At 38.7% G+C, this 21,529-nt stretch overlaps 1 protein-coding gene across 1 annotated transcript; it reads left to right on the forward strand.

Annotated features, from left to right (window-relative positions):
* The first annotated feature begins 3,423 nt into the window (after positions 1-3,423).
* LOC135616939 (S-adenosylmethionine carrier 1, chloroplastic/mitochondrial-like) lies at positions 3,424-21,218 on the forward strand. The gene is made up of 12 exons (XM_065116695.1): positions 3,424-3,605; positions 7,181-7,285; positions 7,904-7,986; positions 8,370-8,446; positions 8,984-9,074; positions 11,241-11,294; positions 11,363-11,458; positions 11,600-11,689; positions 13,257-13,308; positions 18,819-18,880; positions 18,962-19,042; positions 20,562-21,218. Exons 2-12 carry the CDS (start codon positions 7,213-7,215, stop codon positions 20,676-20,678), a joined length of 876 nt encoding a protein of 291 aa, XP_064972767.1. The 5' UTR covers positions 3,424-3,605; positions 7,181-7,212; the 3' UTR covers positions 20,679-21,218.
* Positions 21,219-21,529: the final 311 nt, after the last annotated feature.

Genomic DNA, 21,529 nt, shown 5'->3' on the forward strand with positions numbered 1-21,529 from the left:
TTTAGCCTGCAACATGTACAAAGTATGACATTTCTTTCCATTAGCTATAACAAGAGAACCCTTACTAAGCTTCCATTGCCCTTTGTGAAATCTGCTTTCATACTCTTCATCATTTAGTCTTCCAACTGAAATTAAATTCAGCCTCAAGTCAACCATATGTCTCACATCCTTAAGTACCAACTTGCAGCCAAGGTTGGTCTTTAAATGGATATCACCCATGCCAATAATGTCTGTTGTGCCATAGTTGCCCATCTTGACAACACCAAAGTTTCTAGACCTGTATGTAGCAAAAAACTCTCTCCGAGGTGTAGCATGATAAGAAGCACCTGTGTCAATCACCCACTCAAGATCCTGACACACACAAGAAAAAATATCATCAAAAGGAGACAAAATCAAATAATCACCACCCTGCACTGTAGTTGTAGTATTATCCTTTGACTCTGTAGACTCCACTTCTTTTCCCTTTTTCTTGTTCTTCTTATGTTGCTTACATTGGTTCTTGTAATGTCCTTTCTCACCACAGTTATAGCAAACAATATCTTTTCTTGATCTTGACTTGCTCCTACCCATACGTGAATTGCTTCTAGACTTTGACTCATTCAATAAACTGCTTGTTACTTGACTCATAGTGACAATACTATCTGGCGCAGAATTACTAAGGGAAACCACCAGTGTCTCCCAACTTTCTGGTAATGAACTGAGAAGTAACAATGCCTGCAACTCATCATCAAGAGACATTTTCATAGAGGATAACTGGTTAGTAATACTCTGTATTTCATTCAAATGCTCAGCAATAGAAGCACCCTCTCTATATTTTAGGTTCACAAGTTTTCTAATAAAAAAAACTTTGTTGCCAGCTGTTTTTCTTTCATAGAGACTTTCCAATTTTTTCCAAAGAGAATATGCAGAAATTTCAGTAGAAACATGGTGAAAGACACTATCATCAAGTCACTGTCTAATAAACCCAATTGTTTTTCGATCTAACCTCTTCCACTCATCATCTGTCATAGTTGTAGGTTTTGCATTATCCCCTTGCAAAGGTCCATACAAATCTTTGCAATACAAGAGATCTTCCATTCTTGGTTTCCATATCATCCAATTATTTCCATTCAAACTAATCATACGAGAAATATTACTGGCCTCCATGTTCAAATACAAAAAAAATTAAATCACCAAAACCTCACTCTGATATCAGTTGATGGGGATATAAACAGGAATAACCTTTGTATAGGAACAAATACTAGAAGACCAAAATACGCAGCGGAATAAAATGGAAACACAATCAAACAGAACACCAAGATATACGTGGAAAACCCCTTCAATGTGAAGGGTAAAAACCACGGGGCAAACTAGAGATAATCCACTATGAGAATAATAAATATACAAATCTCAATCTCTTGCCCAAAACCCTAGCAACAACCACAAGAGAATAACTGGGATACAAGGATCACGTCACTACCTACAATATCTAAAACCTCCCCAAGTAATCACAGCAAGAGTCTACTGTAGATTTGATCTAACTTGAGATGAGAACACTACTAGATGATTGTGAACAGTCTCTCTGCATTGTCCTTGTCTTCTTCCATTTCTTTCTCTTCCTTTTCTGTTTTGTTCTCCTTCTTCTCTTTGGAATCTCGTCACTCTAAAGATCTGCCTCGTTACTGCCTTTTTATAGCTTTAATCTGTCTTTAAAACGCAGCCATCACACCCTCCTAATCTTAATTAGGGTTAGATTAAGAGGGGGTGTGGGCTGTGGGCTGAATATGGGCTATCAGCCCAACATGCAGCTCCATGTGACATGAAGCCGCTTGCTTTGTCCCTTCCCCCATGATTGTCCGACTCCCAAGGGATGCCCTAATCTTGAAGTCTCACCATAAAGATTTCTTTTCAGGTTTGAATGACCTGCTTTGATAATGCATAATTCATAAATGGTTGTGAACTGTATTGCTAAATATAAATAAATAAATAAAATATAAGAATAATAAGTTAATTGATTCATCAATTTTATTTAACTTTGATCAAAATATTTAAAAATAATAATAATAATAATACATTCATCGATCCATATAAATTAATCTTACTCTTATTCCTTTTCAAAACCAATCGAAATATTACACACTATGATTAAAAATAAAAATAATAATAATAATAATAATAATAATAATAATATTTCATCATTTTACATTTATAAAATCTGATGTAATTTACCAATGATAATATTTAAATCCAAAAAAAAAATTGAATTGATCCGTAAGAAATAATGCGGCATGATTTATAAGATGATAGTCCAAATGGATAATGAGATTTTATATGCTTGAAAATATCATATTTGTTTTCCCTATGAAAACTGATTTTATAAAAATTAATACTAATGGAGTGACATATATGAAATATGCAACTATCTATAAGAACATATAAGTGTTTTTATATTATATGTATCTTTAACAGTCGTAACTATCTTTAGAAGAAGAAAAAACTTAACTTTATTTGATGTAACGAATATAAATATAATCATTCGTGTTGTCATTAATGAAAAAACATAAGAATTTACCAAATATAAAAATTTGCAATAATACCAACAATTTCTATGGAGTTAGATTTTTTTTTTGGATAGAACAATTTGATGTAACTTGAATAAATAATAAAATAAGCAAGAATCACTTATGATGATATATATATATATATATATATATATATATATATATATATATATATATATATATATATATATATGGATGGTTTTAATCGATACTTCCATTTTGTTTTTTTTTTCCAACATTACCTATAATTAAAAAATACTCAAATTATCCCTTAAAAAAAATTTCGTCTTTTATAATATTTTTAGCCTATTATAGTGTTTTTACTATTATAACAAAAATACTGTAAAATAGATTTGAAAACACTATACATGAATCAAATAAAAATATTATAAAAATATAAAAAAAATTATAAATGAGCCAAATGAAAATAATATAATAATATAAAGTTGATGAAAAAAATAGTTAGAAAATTTTAGTGAAAAATTGTCGAGGAGTATTTTTGATATTTTTTAAATTAGGCGTATAATTTGAGAAAAATAAAAAAATGAGATGCAGATTGAAAAATATCTAGAATGTATATTTTTTTTTAGAAAAATCACCATGTAAATATGTAATAAGATAATTTATAAATATTATAAATTTATTGTTATTAGTGTTACGAGAATATGTATGTACGTAGGGATATAAAGAAATCATAGTAAAATCTATAAATAAAGATCAAAATAATTATAATTTATAAAAGTATATTACTTTTTAGATTGTCCAAGTTTTAATAATTATTCAATATTTTATATTGTCCAATACGTTTGAATGGTTTACTATATATATATATATATATATATATATATATATATATATATTTATATATTTAGGGTTTAACACAGCTTAATTCTGGGGAAGCAATTGGGCCCTTTCTTCTCGGATCCACTAAACCCTAGAGCTGTAGAGCTGTTGCGGCTCTTCTGTCTCTGTTTCCATCCTCAACTTGCCTCCCGTAAGAACCCGGATTCCGTCGCCAGCGCACATCTTGGACCTCGCCGCAGTCGGTTTGTCCCATCGTCGTCGGTGGGTTCCTCATTTAATTCCTATTTTGGCGCTTTCTTGAATTTTGATCAGCACATTAGCCTCAAAATGTATGATACTTGAGTTTTAGGGTGGTTATGTTTCTTATTCATGTTCGACCGTATTGCTCCTCAATTTGAACATTCCGTGTTCGATTTGAACCGCATGCGATCAAGGCGTCAATTCCCGCGCTAAGTCACTAGTTCAGCTCTAGACATGTGTATAAGTGATGTATATAATTTGATAATCGACTAACTTCAAGACTAAAGAGAAAATATATGAAGGATTACAAGAAATGGGACAATGCAAGTGTTGTTGTTCATGTGTTTTAGTGACAAAAATGAAAGAAAAAATAAAGGGAAAACAATTTCTCATGGAGCCTATCTTCTTGTCTTTTGTTATCTTCATATATTGCTTGTGTATAATGATTCTTACAAGTGCCTATTTTGTAGGCTTAATTAACATTGTGATTTGAACGTGTATTTTATATGAAGCGGCACACTTTGGACTGATTAGAAGCTGCTTATGCAGTTGACTGTTGTTTGGAGCTTAATTCGTATGATTGGTCTGTTGTAGACATAATGTGACATTCATGGATCCTCCAATCCTTTCCTTTGATAGTGGAAGTTGTCCTACTATTTCACCAGGTCACCTCGCATCATACTACTAGCTGGATTGGATGTTATGTTGAGATTGTTAACCATACAATCTAATGGATATATTAGCTATACTTTGTAGTTGGTTAGTTGATATCCCCTTCTTTGCAGTATAGAGTTCGCATAGCATACGACGCATCTAGACTCAAGCTTCACTTTGACACTTGATTGTTTTCTATCGTTCTTGGACTTATGCTTACCTTTTGATTTGACAATAAAGTTATAAATTGTTTAATCAATTGCTTATTCCACTCTTCTATTTGAGACGATGGCATTTTACATGCCACTCACGCCTTCCATTAATGGTTTCTTTCTTTACATGTTGTTAGTGGGCTTTGCAAGGTTGCAAATAGACTAACCTTTATTGACCGATATCACTAGGGTTAGGGTGCTCCATGACTTAGACAATTTTAACTAAACCAGTGGCAATTGGTTATTTTCTTTTTTATTGAACTTGAGGCTTTTCATTGATATGAAGCTTTAGTTATATTCACAACTTAATCAACATTTGTGATTTTTGGCCACTTATTCCGTATGTTTGTTGGTGTCCATAAATACACTTTATCAAGTACAAAACCTTAATCTCTATAATAATCATGGTAGAATATTTGAGCTTCTATTGAGATTATTCCTGGTAGAAAATAGAATATTTTGATCGAACTTGAGGCTTTTCATTGATATGAAGCTTTAGTTATTTTCACAACTTAATCAACATTTGTAATTTTTGGCCACTTATTCTGTATGTTTGTTGATGTCCATAAATACACTTTATCAAGTACAAAACTTTAATCTCTATAATAATCATGGTAGAATATTTGAGCTTCTATTGAGATTATTCCTGGTAGAAAATAGAATATTTTGATCAAACTTGAGGCTTTTCATTGATAGGAAGCTTTAGTTATTTTCACAACTTAAATCAATATTTGTGATTTTTGGCCACTTATTCTGTATGTTTATTGATGTCCATAAATACACTTTATCAAGTACAAAACCTTAATCTCTGTAATAGTCATGGTAGAATATTCGAGCTTCTATTGAGATTATTCCTGGTAGATAATAGAATATAATCATGCCATCTGAAGATATAGATGGTCCTAGTGAACTTACTGAAACAAGGCCTTTGTGAACTTACTAAAAGATTTTGCAAAGGTAAACATTATGATTAATTCTAAACAACCATAGGTATTTGGTATAATGCATTCTGTGGTGTGTACTGTCTGTCAACATCTGTGCTTTTGTCTTTTGATGTGCTTTGTTTTTACACGTGCACACCATGCATCATGTCACCATTACCATATGCCTGTTTTGTGCTGGAAAAGTATGTGATGTGATAGAGTTGGCACCTTAATCTTCAGTTAGAGGTTCCAAATGGTTGCCTGAAATTGCAACAAAAATCTTACTCTTCAGAAATAACATTACATGAGTGTTTATAGTATGGAATCCTAATCAAGTATATTTGACAATTGACATGATAATTACATGTGCCCTGTATTGTTCATTTGTTCATATTATTAATATGAACTCCAACAAGTCAGGTCTAACATAGTTGATTAACAACCTAGATGCATCACCTAGCTTATAGCGTGTTCCGGCACTATTCAGGTGTTCAATAGTCACTGACAAGTTTAGGAAAATGATGATCTGGACCATAGAATTGTTCAGTCTAGAGCAAGACTGCCAAGTCGGCTTGGTCATTGAGCCAGTTTTTGAATGGACGTGGGCCGACTCGCATGTTGACTCGGTAAAATCCGTCGACTCAAAAGGCCTCATATAAAACAGTAAAAGCAAAAATTCGAGAATCCCATAGACTCCAGAAACGCAAGGAGGATGCCCTAACCTCTTTGCATTCCCCTCCTGCTGCTGTGGGTGGAGCCGCCATGTCCCTGGGTATATCCTCTCCTCCTTTCTCCTGTTTTTGACTCTTCTCCCTCGCCTGTTCTCTCATCTCCTCCCACTCCTCTACTCTCCTATCCTCTCGTCTCCTCCCCTACTCTTCTCTCCTCCCTGCTTTTTTCCTCTCCTCCCCACCCCTCTTCTCGCTTTATCTGTTATCCTTGAACCAATTATAAGCTGTTTGTGGTTTCATTTTTTTCCCCATCATTGATCAAATGTGATGTCGTATGGGGACAATAGGATCTGAATTCCTAGACCTATTTTACTGGAATACATTTTAAACAAGACAAAATCATCAAGCTTGTGGATTGGGTCAACTGAGATCAACTCTAGTGAAACTGAACTCTACTGTCTCCGCTCAAAAAGGATCTGCATGTTATTCTTAGAAGAGCAAAAGATATTGGTGTGATGCTTTGTAGAGTTTTTGTTTACTTTATAAATGCTACTGTAGTTCAAAGAAACCAAAATATTACATTGATAACTCAAAATTTCTACTTCAATTATCATCACTGTTGTACAAAATTCTTTAATTATTACAATAGAAATATCCTCACTAATTCAAAACCTCTTTAGTAATGTCTTTCTAAGATAAGATTCTTGAGTAATAAAGGAGAATCAGCCGAGCCATTGTAAACCTGGAATAAAAACACAAAACCATAAAATTATTATTCATTTATATAAGAATTACTATTATAAAATTATGCATTTACTTTAATAAAAATATAATTATTAACTTAAGAACAAACTAGAGTTAGTAAATCTTAACAAAAAATTATAAATTTCTATTAAGTATATGTATAGATCTTAAAATTAGTTTTGAATAAATTGTAGGATCTTGCAATACTATGTTTTGATCGTCTGATCCAAGTTTCTTGACCTCTTTACGATCCTAGGTAGAAAAGTGAGTTGACAACCTTGGTCGCTGAGTTTTTATTAATATTAAGATAAATACTAACAGCTGATTTTGTTCATTTTGTTTCAATTTTAATTTCATTGTTTTCTATCTCATAAGTATTTTTAATTTTGTAGATGTATGCAGAAGTAACTTTTCGAACTCTACAATGGAAATAAGGAAGCCATTTGCTTCAGTCACCATGGGCGAGGAACCGTTTAACTTTTTACGTGCATTATGTGGTAACTTCTGTGTCTTTGTATTTCTCAAATTAATTTGAATCATCATGCTTGATGGGTCATCAAGAAATGTATCGAAACAAGACCAATAAATTTTCTTTTTGGAGTACCTAGAAGTAGTATCCTAGCAAGGTAACTGAATTGCTTTTCAAAGTTCAGATATACCAAACTTTTTCTATTCAGAAATATGGTTGGGCATTATATTGCAGTGAACATCTAGACAAATAATATCATTAAACTTTTAGTGGTTCTGAAAAAATACAGGGCAGCACAGTGCAGGGAATCTCACTGTTGCTGTTTGTAGGGTGATCAGTGTATGCTGAAGCCTATTTGCCTTATCAAGGTCAAACTGATGATGCTCTACTATAATTGTTTTCGAAGCATCACATATATGTCAGCCAACAATATGTTCCTAGCTTATTAGTCTTTGGTAAAGTTGAATCTGCAAAAGTCCAAGGCCTGCAAGCTTCTGCTTTTGTTGCACGGTCAGAAATGCAGGAAGGCCCATGAGATTGAGATATTGATTACTACAATTTTTTTCTTGACTTTTTCAGTGTATTCAGAACTCAAACTAGATATTTCTCTTGCATGTTTAAAGTAATATATTTTTCTCCTCTTCAGATGGTGTTATAGCCGGAGCAACTGCTGGTGGTGTTGTTGAAACAGTTCTATATCCAATAGATACAATAAAAACCCGGCTTCAGGTAGTTACTTATGCAGAAATTGCAGTTTTTAAATGAAATAATCTATTGAGAGCTTTGAGACCTCAATTGTAAAACAACAACAAGTCATGGGAATTGTTCTGCTAGAGGAAATGTGTTGGTTAGTTGTCTTATACACGTGTACCTTCAGACCTGACAGAATGTATACTAGCTAACTTCTCTAGTGGTTTAAGAAGTAGTTCAATACTAGTTGAAGAGGATTTCTCAACCTCTTTAAGCAAAAGATCATGCTACTGTTATACATTAATTGCATGATACTAGATTCTGGTTCTAATCTGGTTTTGGACTTCTTTGAACTTTGGTGAGCCAACAGTATTTACTTCAGAACAGTCAAATGTACCTTTTTCTTGTTGTCCTCTCTATAGGCTGCTCATGGTGGGAGCAAAATTTATTGGAGAGGCCTGTATTCTGGATTGGCTGGCAACCTTGCTGGGGTCTTGCCGTGAGTACTCCATTCACTACTTGCATTAATTCTCTTATGAACCGAAAAATACACTTACCTGTCTTTAAGTTATTAAATTATCCCTTAATTATGATAAAGTAAGCTTTATCAATGTCGTAGTACTAGTTTGTTTGAAAGTAATTTTTATGATTATGGCCAGTACTTGAGGTACCGTATTATTGTCATATTGCCTATATCTTGTCATTGTTGGCTGCATAGCTAATATAAGAATAGCCTTTATCTCACCGTTATCACCATACAGGATCTGATATATCACTCCTTTCAAGACTGCTTATTGCTTTTAAGTTATTCATTATGTCACATACTTTCTGGAGCTTGAGCCTTGAAGTATTTGAAGGGAGAAAAATGGTGTGCATGGTTATTGTTTCTGATTAACTTTCTTTTTGTCCTAATTGCCTAATTTATAGATCATTTACTGCCATTTCCTTTTGCATCGGAGGGCTTTTGCTGTATTGATATTACTTTCTTTTTATTCAGTCAAAAGTATCCGGAAACATTTACAAATTTGATTAACAGGGCCTCTGCTATATTTGTGGGTATATATGAACCTACCAAACAAAAATTATTGAGGGTGTTTCCAGAGAATCTCAGCGCTTTTGCTCATTTGGTAAGTTAAACAATTTCCATTTCATCTTGCTGCTTACTTTTGCTAAAAGAAGTCTAGTAGAGAAACATTTTGTTAAGGAGTTATGAAGCATAGAAGTGTGAGGATGGTGCAAAGTGTATGTTATGATTTGTGTATTCCAGTGTACCAGATATATTTTTCTCATTTGATAGGTTCATGCAAATTTCATATGATGTTTACTATTTATGTTTGCAAAAAGGGTATAGCAGGTGAACATTTCATCAGGAGCCATGAATCATAGCCATCTACATGTGTTTAACCATTATGTGAGGTCAGTACAGCACACATCAGTGGACCTGACCTTTTTTGGATAGTCTTTTGTTAAAAGATTTATGATCTGGTTGGTCCACCCTTTGGTAATGACATAAAACATCAGCCTGAGATTGGAACTTTCTAACATCTGTAGAAATAAATGCATGTGGTTGCTTAATTGGTTTGTTTCTTTTTCAAAAGTTTATTTGCTGTTTCTGAATCAACTATAAGAGGAGTCGCTCTGGCCATTTTGTCAGTCAGTGTTTGTTGAGGTGGTCTACTTGAGTTTGATGTGGTTTGTGTTATGATTTATATAATAGGATGGAAGTATTAAACTTGCACTGGACCTTGTTGATGGTGACATCAAATTTCCAAATCTAACTGACGGCCTAGCCCATGTGACGCAATTAATACAAATTTGGTGCAGGTTAAGTCAGGTTGGGTTCATGATGATGGTTAATCTGCATTTGAAATTATTTGACCCACTTATATAGTCTGTTGACTAAATGCAGGTTAAGTCACGTCAGGTTCATGATGATGGTTAATCTGACATTTTAAATACAAATAACTCATTAACTACAGGATCTAATCCATATCTATGACCTATACATGGCTGGAATAACTTAGCAATCTAAATAATCATGCTCGATAACATTTTAGTCTCAATTATTAATTGGGTCAGTGCACATTATTTGGGTCAAATTCCTAATTATTAACTCAATCCATTTGTTAATCAGGATAATTGTGTTGACCAGCTTTTAACACATCCAGACAGGTCCAACATTACCCTTTTACTTTAAGTTGGTTATTTTTGTGTTTTGTTGGTCAAAGTCAATTTTTTGTTCAGCATTCTGTTCCCTTTCTTACATAACAGGGATGGCTAGGCTGCCATTGTTTTTAGTTTGAATATATCATAAATAAGGTTTACTGGTGCAAGTAAATTCCATTTGACCTATGGAACAAAGTTTCACTTTAAAGGGAAAGGCAAGATAGTATACTTATATAATTCTATAACATGTTTACATGTTTATTTGAAATTTTGTTATGATTCTTAGCTTGAGTTTGAAATAGAATGTAATTTTGCTGCCTTCCAACTAGGCTCAAGTTTTATGAAAAGTATTCAATTACTTAAAGCTTGCTTTGGGTAGGAAGCAACAAATTCAGAGGGCTGATGGTTAGGCTAAGAGCAGGTCATAATGGGTATTCAGTATTTCGTGGAGCCTTCTGAAGTTCAAGTCATGCTATATGACTGACCCAATATTGATGTGGAAAAGGCTTGGATAATGGCCTTTTCTACTTCCGAACATGTAAATTTGGTGATATTTGCAGAATGATAAACAGATAGTTTTTTTGTTTTCGTGCCCCTTTTTCGTAAGGGTTAGATGTGAATCTTTTAGTGGAAGAGTGTTGTGTCAACTAAGTCAGCATTGTGGGAGATCATATAAAATGCTAGAAAACTTGGTTGATTGATTCATCACATAGACAATAGATTGCTTGTTAGCTCGTTAAGTTATCTATTTGCTTGCTGATTCTCAGGTCATTTTTGTACATCTAAATGGTATTTTTGTTGCTTTACACTATGCATAACCTGTTGTATTTTATTATGATATTAATTATGCTTAATTTGAAGTAACTTATGGTCTTGAGTTTTCTATAAAAGATTTGGTATGAATAAAGCTATCCTCTATTATCCTAGCTGACATAAGCTTCTTTTCCAATGTAAAGCTGCATTGTTGTTTTTGGTCTTTTTGATGATCATAAAACTTGTGTCTGTTGCTTGAAATAGATATGGTATAAATTTTTGTCTACTCTTAGTTGGTGCTATTTTGTTGCCTGGTGGAATCTTGTTACTTTTAATGCATATTAGGTTCTTAGGAAATGGGAAAAATCACTTAGACTGCAGGTGCTATTGGAGGAGCTGCTTCTTCTTTTATTCGTGTCCCAACAGAGGTGAGGATATTACATTCAATTGAAAATCATCATTTTCTTAAGTTTGTTCTGATTGTTAATCTTTCTAGGTCGTTAAACAAAGGATGCAGACTGGGCAATTTACCTCTGCACCAAATGCTGTTCGTCTTATTGTTGCTAAAGAAGGGTTCAGAGGTCTTTATGCTGTATGTGCTGTATAGTCTATTCATGAGTTTACCATGGCCTATTCTTGGCTACTAATGCAGTATTTATTGTTTGCTCAGATTCTAGCACTATTACTGGTTGCATTCTCTATTTCAGTATTTCTGAGGTTCCCTTTGTTGCAGGGATATAGTTCTTTTCTGTTACGGGATCTACCGTTTGATGCAATACAATTTTGTATATATGAGCAGATTCGAATTGGATATAAGATTGCGGTAAGATTCATATGAGCTCATAGTAGTTCCACTGACAAGAGATGCTCTGCATGTGCGTTTGTAGGTGATTGTTGATCTGTTTCAAATAACCTGAATTTAGAAGTATGTAGTCTTTCCTTGTAGACCATCAACTTTCCTGGATGTGCTTAGCAAAGCGACCATTATTAGAAAGAAGGTTTTAACAACTAAAAAGTACGTGAAATTTTGCTTAAGTGATTGTATCATTGTAGACATGATTAGAAGGTTGTTTTATGGTACATGGACAAAATCACATAAGAATACAATTTCTTTAGGTGGATCCACATAGAAATACAATTCTATAAGAAGAGCATACAACATATTCTAGCATAAATTTGTTTGAACAAAACATGGTAAAGAAACAAGTAAAAGAGCGGTAGTGCATGAATCTCCTGCGTGGGTCAATGTTATGTTAGAACACATTGCACTAAGTTTCAATTTAGGACCAAAAAGGCACAAAACCTTGAATATTTTCATCCATTTGAAAGTTATATTAATGGTCATATCTGAGAGAAACAACAAAACCTTAGCTTCACCTTGATCAATGTTTAGTTGGATTATCGTGTTTCAGTGGATTTCTTGTTTGATATATGGTTTTTCCTTTCTCTTGCCATCATCATTAACCAATGTATATCTCTTTCATTGGCAACATAATTCTGTCTATAACCAACTGTATCATATCTAAGCAAGAAACTTTTTTGACTCAGTCCTCTATGGAGTATGTTTTTGCTACTTGCCTAGATTACTAGATCTGGGAGACTTTGTCCGTAATTATATAAGTTTCAATTGTGCAATTTGTTTTTACTTTGGTGATTGGTTAATGTCGAATTCTTGCAAACAATGTGATGCAACAAAATTTTAACCTGAATGCTTCTTGTTGGTCATATATATAGAATTGATGATGGTTCTTACAAAAGGGATAAGCTTATTATACTTTTTTTGTGGCAGTTTCAACTCAAAAAACCAGAATTCATAAGACCTCTCTGTCCAAAGTACAAGCCAGGACTAAAAACTTTTGTTCTATTTTAAATCTAGTTCAGGTGTGGTTTAAGCATTTGAACATACCGGAAAACCAGGGTTTGGTTTTCAGGTGTTCTATTTTAAATCTAGTTCAGGTGTGGTTTAAGCATTTGAACATACTGGAAAACCAGGGTTTGTCAGGCCTGTTTGAAATCTAGGTCAGGATAAAAACCTTTGTCCTATTTTAAGTCCAGCTCAGGTGTGGTTTAAGCATTTGGACATACCGGGTTAAGATGACTTGTGAACATCAGATAAATTGTGTCACATCCAGGCTGATAAGGTTAGTTGTAGATTGTCTTGATGTGTTAACCTCATTTAATATCCAGTTCCAGTTTCTGATAACCATCATGCCCAAAATTGGTTCTGTTTTGTTGGTTCTACACAATGCTTGAGTTGACCTGGGTTATTGCCATCACTAAAAATAATAATTTTCTTTTAGAGGAACTTTATGAGGATGGAGAAATACTGTTACCATGCGAAATGAGAGAGCTAGTAATTAAATCTTTCCTTTTTTTCTTTGTTCATGCAGGCAAGGAGGGAGTTAAATGATCCAGAGAATGCTATAATTGGTGCTTTTGCTGGTAAACTCAAATTCTACTGGTGCTTCTTAACATCATCTCCATGCATATCTTGGGATGCAGGCTTGATCTTATAATGTCAAATATAAGTAGTTCTTTTTTGCAACTGAAAATTTGCCTGTTCTTTTGTCTGCTATGGTACCAAATATCTGCTTGTCCCTTCTATCTATGTCTGTGATGCTAGAAATGTCCCACATGAAACTTTTATTCATGAGTCAATGTGTCATAACTATGTAATATCTTGTTCTGTATTATATTTAAGTTTTTCCCTCTTTTATCATATACACACACACAGACCTTTGCACTAAGTATTCAATCAGAAAATGTATAAATTCTTCAGCAAGAAGCTTGGGAAGGCTGTTCATTCTCCAAGCCAGGGTCTGCCGTACCGAGCCGTACCGCCCTGTCACGACCTTAGCTGGTTTTGCCTAAGGCGTGCGGCACCCTCGCGCGTCCGTTCGCAAAGGTCAGCCTCCCTGAAGCCTCCCATTGTCCCTTAGGACCAACAAAAGAGAGAACGGGTTAAAGAGAACGCCTCAATCGGGATCCACAAGCAAACATGTCCGAAAAACACTTCATAGACAATGCAAATTACAAACAGACTTTACAAGCTCTGAATAGTGGCACAACAAAGGGTAAAATGGTCCATTACAGACCGAAAAGCTCTCGAACGTGTCCACATGACACAACCTTTATTTACAAGCCTAAAGAGGCCACCAACCCAACTAAAATGGGACTATTAAGCCTTCGGCCGCCCCTTTACATTCTGTACAAGGCATGAACATGCCAAAAGACAACGGACAGACATAAGCATTACATCCAACATCTTGTTTAGAAGTTTGTCCGTTACATTCTCCCCCACTTATCCCTTCGACGTCCTCGTCGAAGCCTTTGTGAACACTGCAACTCTTCGCCTTTGCTGAGTCTTCAATCTTCCGCTCCAGCTGCAATGCACCTCCTGGCTCCCAGCTGCTCTCCGCTGCTGTTTCTGAGTAGTCGAACCTTTGATCCGCCATGCTGCTTCAACTCGCCAATGACTCTGACTCTGGTGTGGGGTTGGCTGAGTTGTGTTGATCCTTGTCGATTCTTGCGGATCCACCAAATGAAGGAAAAGACCATTCTTACTGCGCCAGTTTCTCAAAATTTCCACATGCTGCTTGAACTGGGTGGATGCTTGTTGGAGCTTTAACGAGCATCCCCTCGCAAACTTCTGAAGTTTTGGGTCCTTCCTCCACAAAATCTGCTCATTGACTCTTCTTTCAGTTAGTTGTCACATCCAAGTAGGTTCGCATCACTTCCGCTTTCGATTGGCATTTCGTTGGGAAATGAAGCGGACAATCTACTCTCAGTAGCACTGATCACCGTTGGTGAGGATTTTGACAACTATTGTCTTCCATTATCTTCGAAGGGTCTTTGAACTTGTGCAGAGCTCCTCTGCTGGATAGATAAGAGAACTGGGGTACTCGGTTTCGCCCATTCTCTTAAGAGTTGAGAAGGCAAAGGTTACTTGACTTCGCCCGCCTCCTCGAGGTTGTACTTCATGCATCGAGCTGGTTACTGGCCTTCGCCTGCTCTTTGCTCACACTTCTGAAGCACTTGAAGTGTTTGCACTCCTTGCGTTGAGTTAGCTACTGTGATTCACCTTCTCAATGCCATTGAACTTCTGGAATGCAGGAAGTTTTCACCCCAACTTGGAGTAATTCTCTGATAGATGAGGTCGCCTCTGGGATTGTACCGTCTTCTCCATCAACCCTGCCGCCTACTCCACTGAGTAGCAAAGGTACAGCACCACGTACTGCCTGCTTCGTTCCTTGGTCGTGCACTCTTGCATGACCCGAAGTCCTTCACTTACGGCTATCTTGATGAGAAACTTGTTGACACCGGTCTTACGAAGTTTCTTGGCCTCTGCCCTTCAGCCTTGTCTCGGTACTTGGAGATTGCCTCTGCATGCTCCACCTCCTCGGCCCCTTTCACGACCAAGCGCTCTCCCTCCGTGAGAGCAAGGGATCAATGACTTGCACGGAAGTCCCGCCTCTGCGGTACCATGGCGCTGCCATGCCCATGGCCCTACTATCCGTCGCTTCGCCTCTGTATCCCTTTCCTTCACAATCAGTAGAGATGTCTCCGTGGCACTCCTCTGAGTCCACCTCCATTCTAACTGATGCTTGATTTTGGGTAGCTAAGTCCCTCTGGACTCATCGTCGCTTCCTCGCCCCTTTCGACCTCCTGCTTCAACACCTCTGTGTTCTCCAAGCAGTCTGTTTGGTCGATGGAAAGACAGACTGCAACTCCCATGCATGGCCTCTGCCATCACATTGTAGGGTTTGCACCGATTCTGTTCTCCTTAGCTTCCTTGGTAGCAACGTTCGCTTACTCGACCTTGTCCTCTGACTTGTCGGGCTCCCTTAAGCGAATGTGAGCTCTGGAGCAGTCCAACTCTCCAGCTGCTTCGATCATACCTCTGCATGATCAAGTCCCTCTCATGGGACTCACTGGTACTTGCATTCGAACTCTTCCCTTGGTGGAACCCAGCCCCCATATGCTGATGACCAAGGTTTTCATCCGATGCAAAATTCGGTGCACGCCCGGAAGACCCGCCTCTGCGGTACCATGGCCTTCACTCCTTGAATCCATAGCCCTTCTTGCCGTCGTGTTGTTCACCAAAGCGGAGCTCCCAGTAGCTCCCGATCATACCTCCATATGATCTCATCCCTCACGGGACTATGTCGTGTGTGTCGCATTGCCACGAACTGTTCCACCACGATCCGCTGCACCATGTCGCCTCCTGGTGACATCTCCATTGCATTCTGATCCTTGTGGAATAAACTCGAATTGTGAACCCTCCATGTGTGGCCTCTGCCAATACATCGCAGGGTCTCCTCCACCTTCGATTTTGTTCGCTCCTTTGGCAATCGACCTTCATCCACCCACTCTTGGGTCACACCTAGATGAAGCACCGCTCTAGGACAGTCCGTCGCCTAGTAGCTCCCGAAGTCCACCGACTTCAATGTAATTTGTGCACCATTGTCTGGATCCTGGGCCTCTGCCCCTACCAGCACAATCTCCACTGCGCACCGCTTCCTTCATAGCAACTCGAATGGCAACACTGTGGCATATTCTTCAAGAGTACCCGCCTCTGCGTCCTCTTGCCCCGTGCTAAGGCCTTCTGTACCCAACTTCGCCTCCGCAAATTGAGTCGCCTTAGTTCCTCCATCGAATGCTCCTCCGAGATAAGGTGCATGTGCCCCGAAGCTCCCTTCGTCTTTGGCACCATGCAAGATGAGTCCGCTCTGTCATAATGAAGGACCCAGGGAACAGCATGATTCTACTCCTGCCTCTGCAAGAGTTCATGTCCTTGACCTCTGTCTAGGGAAAGCGCTGTGCCTCTGCTCCATGTTCCAACTTCTATGCTGGCTCCCTTCATGCGGCTTGGGTACTTCGCCAAGTTACACCCAAGTTGCTCCGCTCCTCGTTTCTGCATTGAGTCGATGGTGGCCCTCGCGCCCACCATTCCACGGGTCAGCCCTCCCTTGAGTCCGATCTCCATATCGACTCCAAGTGTGCCTCCATTTGAGTTGCTTTGGGTCGCTCCCCCACTTGATCTCGCAATGCATCCACCAATGCATTCTCTCAAGCGAGATCATGCGACGACTCCTCGCCGCTTGCTCAGTCCATCGAGCTTCGTGGAGTTGTTGTTTGTGAGGTACTCCTCCTCAACATGTGAAGTCCGTCTCACATGATTCTCCCTCTGGAGAGCTGAGACTTATCCCTCCTGGATAACTGTCCCGTTGGAGCAACATCTCTCTTCGTTTCGGAGACCACCATCCCCTTGGACTACTCCGATCTGCTGAACAAACTGTGCATTGTTCTGCCTCTTGCAAACGCACTTACTAGATTGCGCCTCCACGTCAATACAGCCACCGCTGCACCCCTCAAGGCCTAGCAACATGCTGAACTCGTTGCACACTTCAGCCTCCTCCGGACGTATCCTTCGCATGTCGAAGAGAAAGTTTCAATGCTCCATGGCGCCGAGTCTCGCCCGCCTTGGGATGGCCACGAACAATCCATCGTCCGCATACAAGCCCATGCATGAGTACCGAATTCTTCGAGTTAGCAATTCCCCTCACCTCTGTGAGCTTTGCACAACTCTTTCGGTCGCTGAGCAACTCATTCCACTTTGCATGGTCTCGTCCTTTGCCAAGCGCCTCGCTTGCCTTGAGCACCATCAAGTAAAGTTGTCAACATTGAGCCGTAGCTCAAACTCAGCCATCCCAACCTTTGTGCGCTCCAAATTCTTCCAAGCTTGCCTGTTCTCGTGGTGCCTCTTGCGCGAAGGGTTGGCCATTCCTCTGAATGCCAATCTCAGATGCCCGCTCCTCTGAGCGACTCTTTTCCCTACATCTCCATGCCCGTTTTCCCTCAAACGGTCGCGCGTGTGCTAACTGCCCTCAACGCAGCCCCGCTAGGTCCCCCACGTTTGCATGTCAAGTGTTTCTATGAGTGCTTGTCCCGCTCTGATACCATAATGTCACGACCTTAGCTGGTTTTGCCTAAGGCGTGCGGCACCCTCGCGCGTCCGTCCGCAAAGGTCAGCCTCCCTGAAGCCTCCCATTGTCCCTTAGGACCAACAAAAGAGAGAACGGGTTAAAGAGAACGCCTCAATCGGGATCCACAAGCAAACATGTCCGAAAAACACTTCATAGACAATGCAAATTACAAACAGACTTTACAAGCTCTGAATAGTGGCACAACAAAGGGTAAAATGGTCCATTACAGACCGAAAAGCTCTCGAACGTGTCCACATGACACAACCTTTATTTACAAGCCTAAAGAGGCCACCAACCCAACTAAAATGGGACTATTAAGCCTTCGGCCGCCCCTTTACATTCTGTACAAGGCATGAACATGCCAAAAGACAACGGACAGACATAAGCATTACATCCAACATCTTGTTTAGAAGTTTGTCCGTTACAGCCCGGTACGTACCGGTCTGACAGGTTTTCGGTACGCGGACCGACTGTTACTGGTCCGAGGCACTGTAGCAGTGCTACAGTACTCGGTACACCCAGGTGTACCGTTCAGTATACCGTACCGTACCGGTACCGAGCCCAGGTCGAAATACCGGTATGATACGATATTGCGAACCTTGCTCCAAGCTACTAGTTTTGGTCAGATACATACTTGTGGTCAAGTTTTTCATGTTAGAATTTCTTCATCATTATTGATATCTTTTAGGTTAACTTGACATTTTGATATTGTTTAAATAATTTACAATTAGGATCTACCTTGACATATTTGGAAAGTAGCTCACAGTTGTTGGCCATCTTCCAACTGTAATTGAATTGTCAAATTTTGGTAGCTATTATTGATTTCATATATCAGCTAACATGTTAGCCGAAATGGCTGAATCTACTAAAGATTCTACCATTGTTTTTCTTGTAACATTTTGGATATAGCATTTTTTTATCGTACCGTTTTGGTTCTAATTTCTTATAAACCTTTCTGGCCTTCAGGTGCAATAACTGGAGCGATAACTACACCACTTGATGTCATGAAGACGAGATTAATGGTTCAGGTAACAACATCTTCTTCAAGTCTTATTCTGAAGTGCAGGAATTGTACATGAATGATCCACTTCATCTGCCTTGGGTTGCAGGGCTCAGCAAACCAGTACAAGGGGCTACTTAATTGTGCTCAGACGATTTTGAGAGAAGAAGGTCCAGCTGCTTTCTTAAAGGTCTGGTTGTTTCTGATTGTGTTTTTCTGCCCGTATCTTTTTTATCCATCTAGAAGGTTCCATTTTACGCTATTGTCAATGATGTCTGTCTGTAGAAAAATACTAATTTCTGACCTGCCATGTGTGTAGATCCATCATATAAATTATTTTCCAAGTTTTTGACTATTGAAAAAAAAAGTATCTTTAGTGGAGTTGTTCAGAGGCTATAATGCTAGTAACAATCCAGTATTTTAAAATGTTCAATTCTTGTACCAACATTGTTGGACCTTATATATTTTAGAATTATGGACTATTTTGGTAAAACGAAATATGGGCTTTCAGAAAATTTAGCTAGACTGAAGTAACTTGCAGCAATGATTATGAGGGCCATATTTATATGAATGTTTTGTTCTGGAGAAATGCTTTAGTTTATAGTTTAGTGAAAACAATGCAACGACAACAGTTTGATTGCTCTCTTTATATATAATCTATGAGTTTGAACACCAACTCCAAACACATGTTTTGAACTGTTAGTGAACCTTTACGCCGTGGCTGAGGTGTCAGCACAGCTCGGTCCAATCCCAAATGCGCAAGGTTGTCCACGCGGATGCTCGGGTCGCGTCGACATTGGGTTGGGTTAGGTCCAAGCTTCGTCTCCCGAGTGCAGTTCTCCCTCGGCGGGTTGCTGCTGCTTCGTTATCGGTTCTTGCACAAAGGTCGAGGTCGGGAGGGGGATTTCCCGACTCGACCCCTTCGAAGCTTAAGTCAGTGTTGAGTGGAGCTAGGGGGAGCTGAGTGTCTGAAGTGCCTCTCCCTCCTGATTAAGGAGGGTTAGCTTTTATACTTGTGGGGATGAGTTGGTCGTACGGGGTCAATTCACTGTGGTCGGCTTCTCGGGTGGCGGTCGACTTAAGCTTCTATACGAGCGCCGACCAACCTGCACGGATCAGCGCGGCGCGGTGCCGCCCCGAGCTTACGGGGATGGCTGTACTGTGATGATGTTGTTTGTATGGAGTCAATTCACTAGGCCGGCTCCTCGGGTGGCGGCCGACTTAAGCTTCTGTACGAGCGTCGACCGACCTACATAGATCGGCGCCACGCGACGCTGCCCCGAGCTTTCCGGGATGGTTGTACTGTGATGATGTCGTTCGTACGGAGGGGGTGGCAAGCGGCTGCCCGCCACGTGTGTGCTGCGCGCCACATCGTACTTGAGGTTCTACGTCTGCATCGTCGTGTCTGCTTGCCTGGATCCACGTGGGCGATGCCAAAATATGCCCATGAACTTACACAATGAATCATGATTGGTGCATGGGACAATCTTAAAGTAATGCTACATGGTTACTAGCGCATGAAACAATCTTAAAGTATGCTACTTGGTTACTGTAGATTTGAACTCCGAATACAACTTTGCTCGTGGTATAGGAGCCACCTGCTATAAGATTTTGCCATATGCAGATTTTATTTGCATAAGCAAACTATAATGCTTCTTGATGAAGATCAATGTTTCGTTTACCTTTTATTGTTTTGAGCTTCTTGACAGGGTATCGGACCAAGAGTGCTATGGATTGGTATTGGCGGTTCGATCTTCTTCGGCGTTCTAGAACGGACAAAACTATTGCTTTCCCAGAGGCATTTTGATCAGGGTCAGAAATCTTAGTCTACCGTAGAACAGTGCTGCCAAGGGAAAGTTATTTCCTGAAGAACAGTGCTGCCAAGGGAAAGTTATTTCCTGAAGAAATCTTAGTCTACCGTAGAACAGTGCTGCCAAGGGAAATTTTCTTCCCCTGGAAATGAACAGTCTTGCTCGTTGCCCGAAACTTTCTACCTGATCAGGTGGTGTTTGTTGAGGTTTTACTTATCAATATTCTTTTGTTTAACACTTTTGGCACCCTTATCATGCACATCAAAATCAAAATTCACAGCCTTTGCAGTGACATTTGCCAACGCTAAAACTCGATCATGTGCTGATTGACCCAAGACAGCAGTCCTTTGCAAAGGATGTGCCAAAGAAAGAGTTTAGATCAAAGATTTAATTGATTTTGCTTTCTCAATTATGTGCTAAAACTCATTGTTCAAAGTAGGGTCAGTTACGTGTGTACTCTTGTCTGGACTCATTCATGTCATTTCTCTTTTGGATGCTCATGTGCCTGCCTCTTCACAAAGATGCACTTGAACTAATCACTCCTATTTGCGTGAATTACTCTTTCTTTCTTGGATTGCTTGGAGTCCGTCTAATGCGTTGAGCTGAAACTCTACAAATTGTGGATTTCTTTTTAGTGTCTTTGTTTCTTAATCTTTACTTTTAGTAATTGGTCATGGCTAATGGTAAATGATCAGATTCTTATCCATGTAGTCATAACTAAACTCGAATAATGTTCATCTTCTACTCGCTTTGACAGCTAATCCGTGTATTGAAGTAATTTTTTTGAATTTAAATGTTTCTTGCATCTGAATAAATCAAATGCTCCCAAAGTTGAACCGATATTTTGTGTGGCGATGCGTGCGATT

Source organism: Musa acuminata, chromosome BXJ2-7 (assembly GCF_036884655.1).
Source record: "Musa acuminata AAA Group cultivar baxijiao chromosome BXJ2-7, Cavendish_Baxijiao_AAA, whole genome shotgun sequence".
NCBI lineage: Eukaryota > Viridiplantae > Streptophyta > Magnoliopsida > Zingiberales > Musaceae > Musa > Musa acuminata.

Coding starts and splice junctions, on each gene's coding strand:
- LOC135616939 (XM_065116695.1), top strand. CDS start 7,213: ATGGAAATAAGGAAGCCATTTGCTTCAGTCACCATGGGCGAGGAACCG. Junction 7,286..7,903: donor CTTTTTACGTGCATTATGTG/GTAACTTCTGTG, acceptor TCTCCTCTTCAG/ATGGTGTTATAGCCGGAGCA. Junction 9,075..11,240: donor TCAGCGCTTTTGCTCATTTG/GTAAGTTAAACA, acceptor AAAATCACTTAG/ACTGCAGGTGCTATTGGAGG.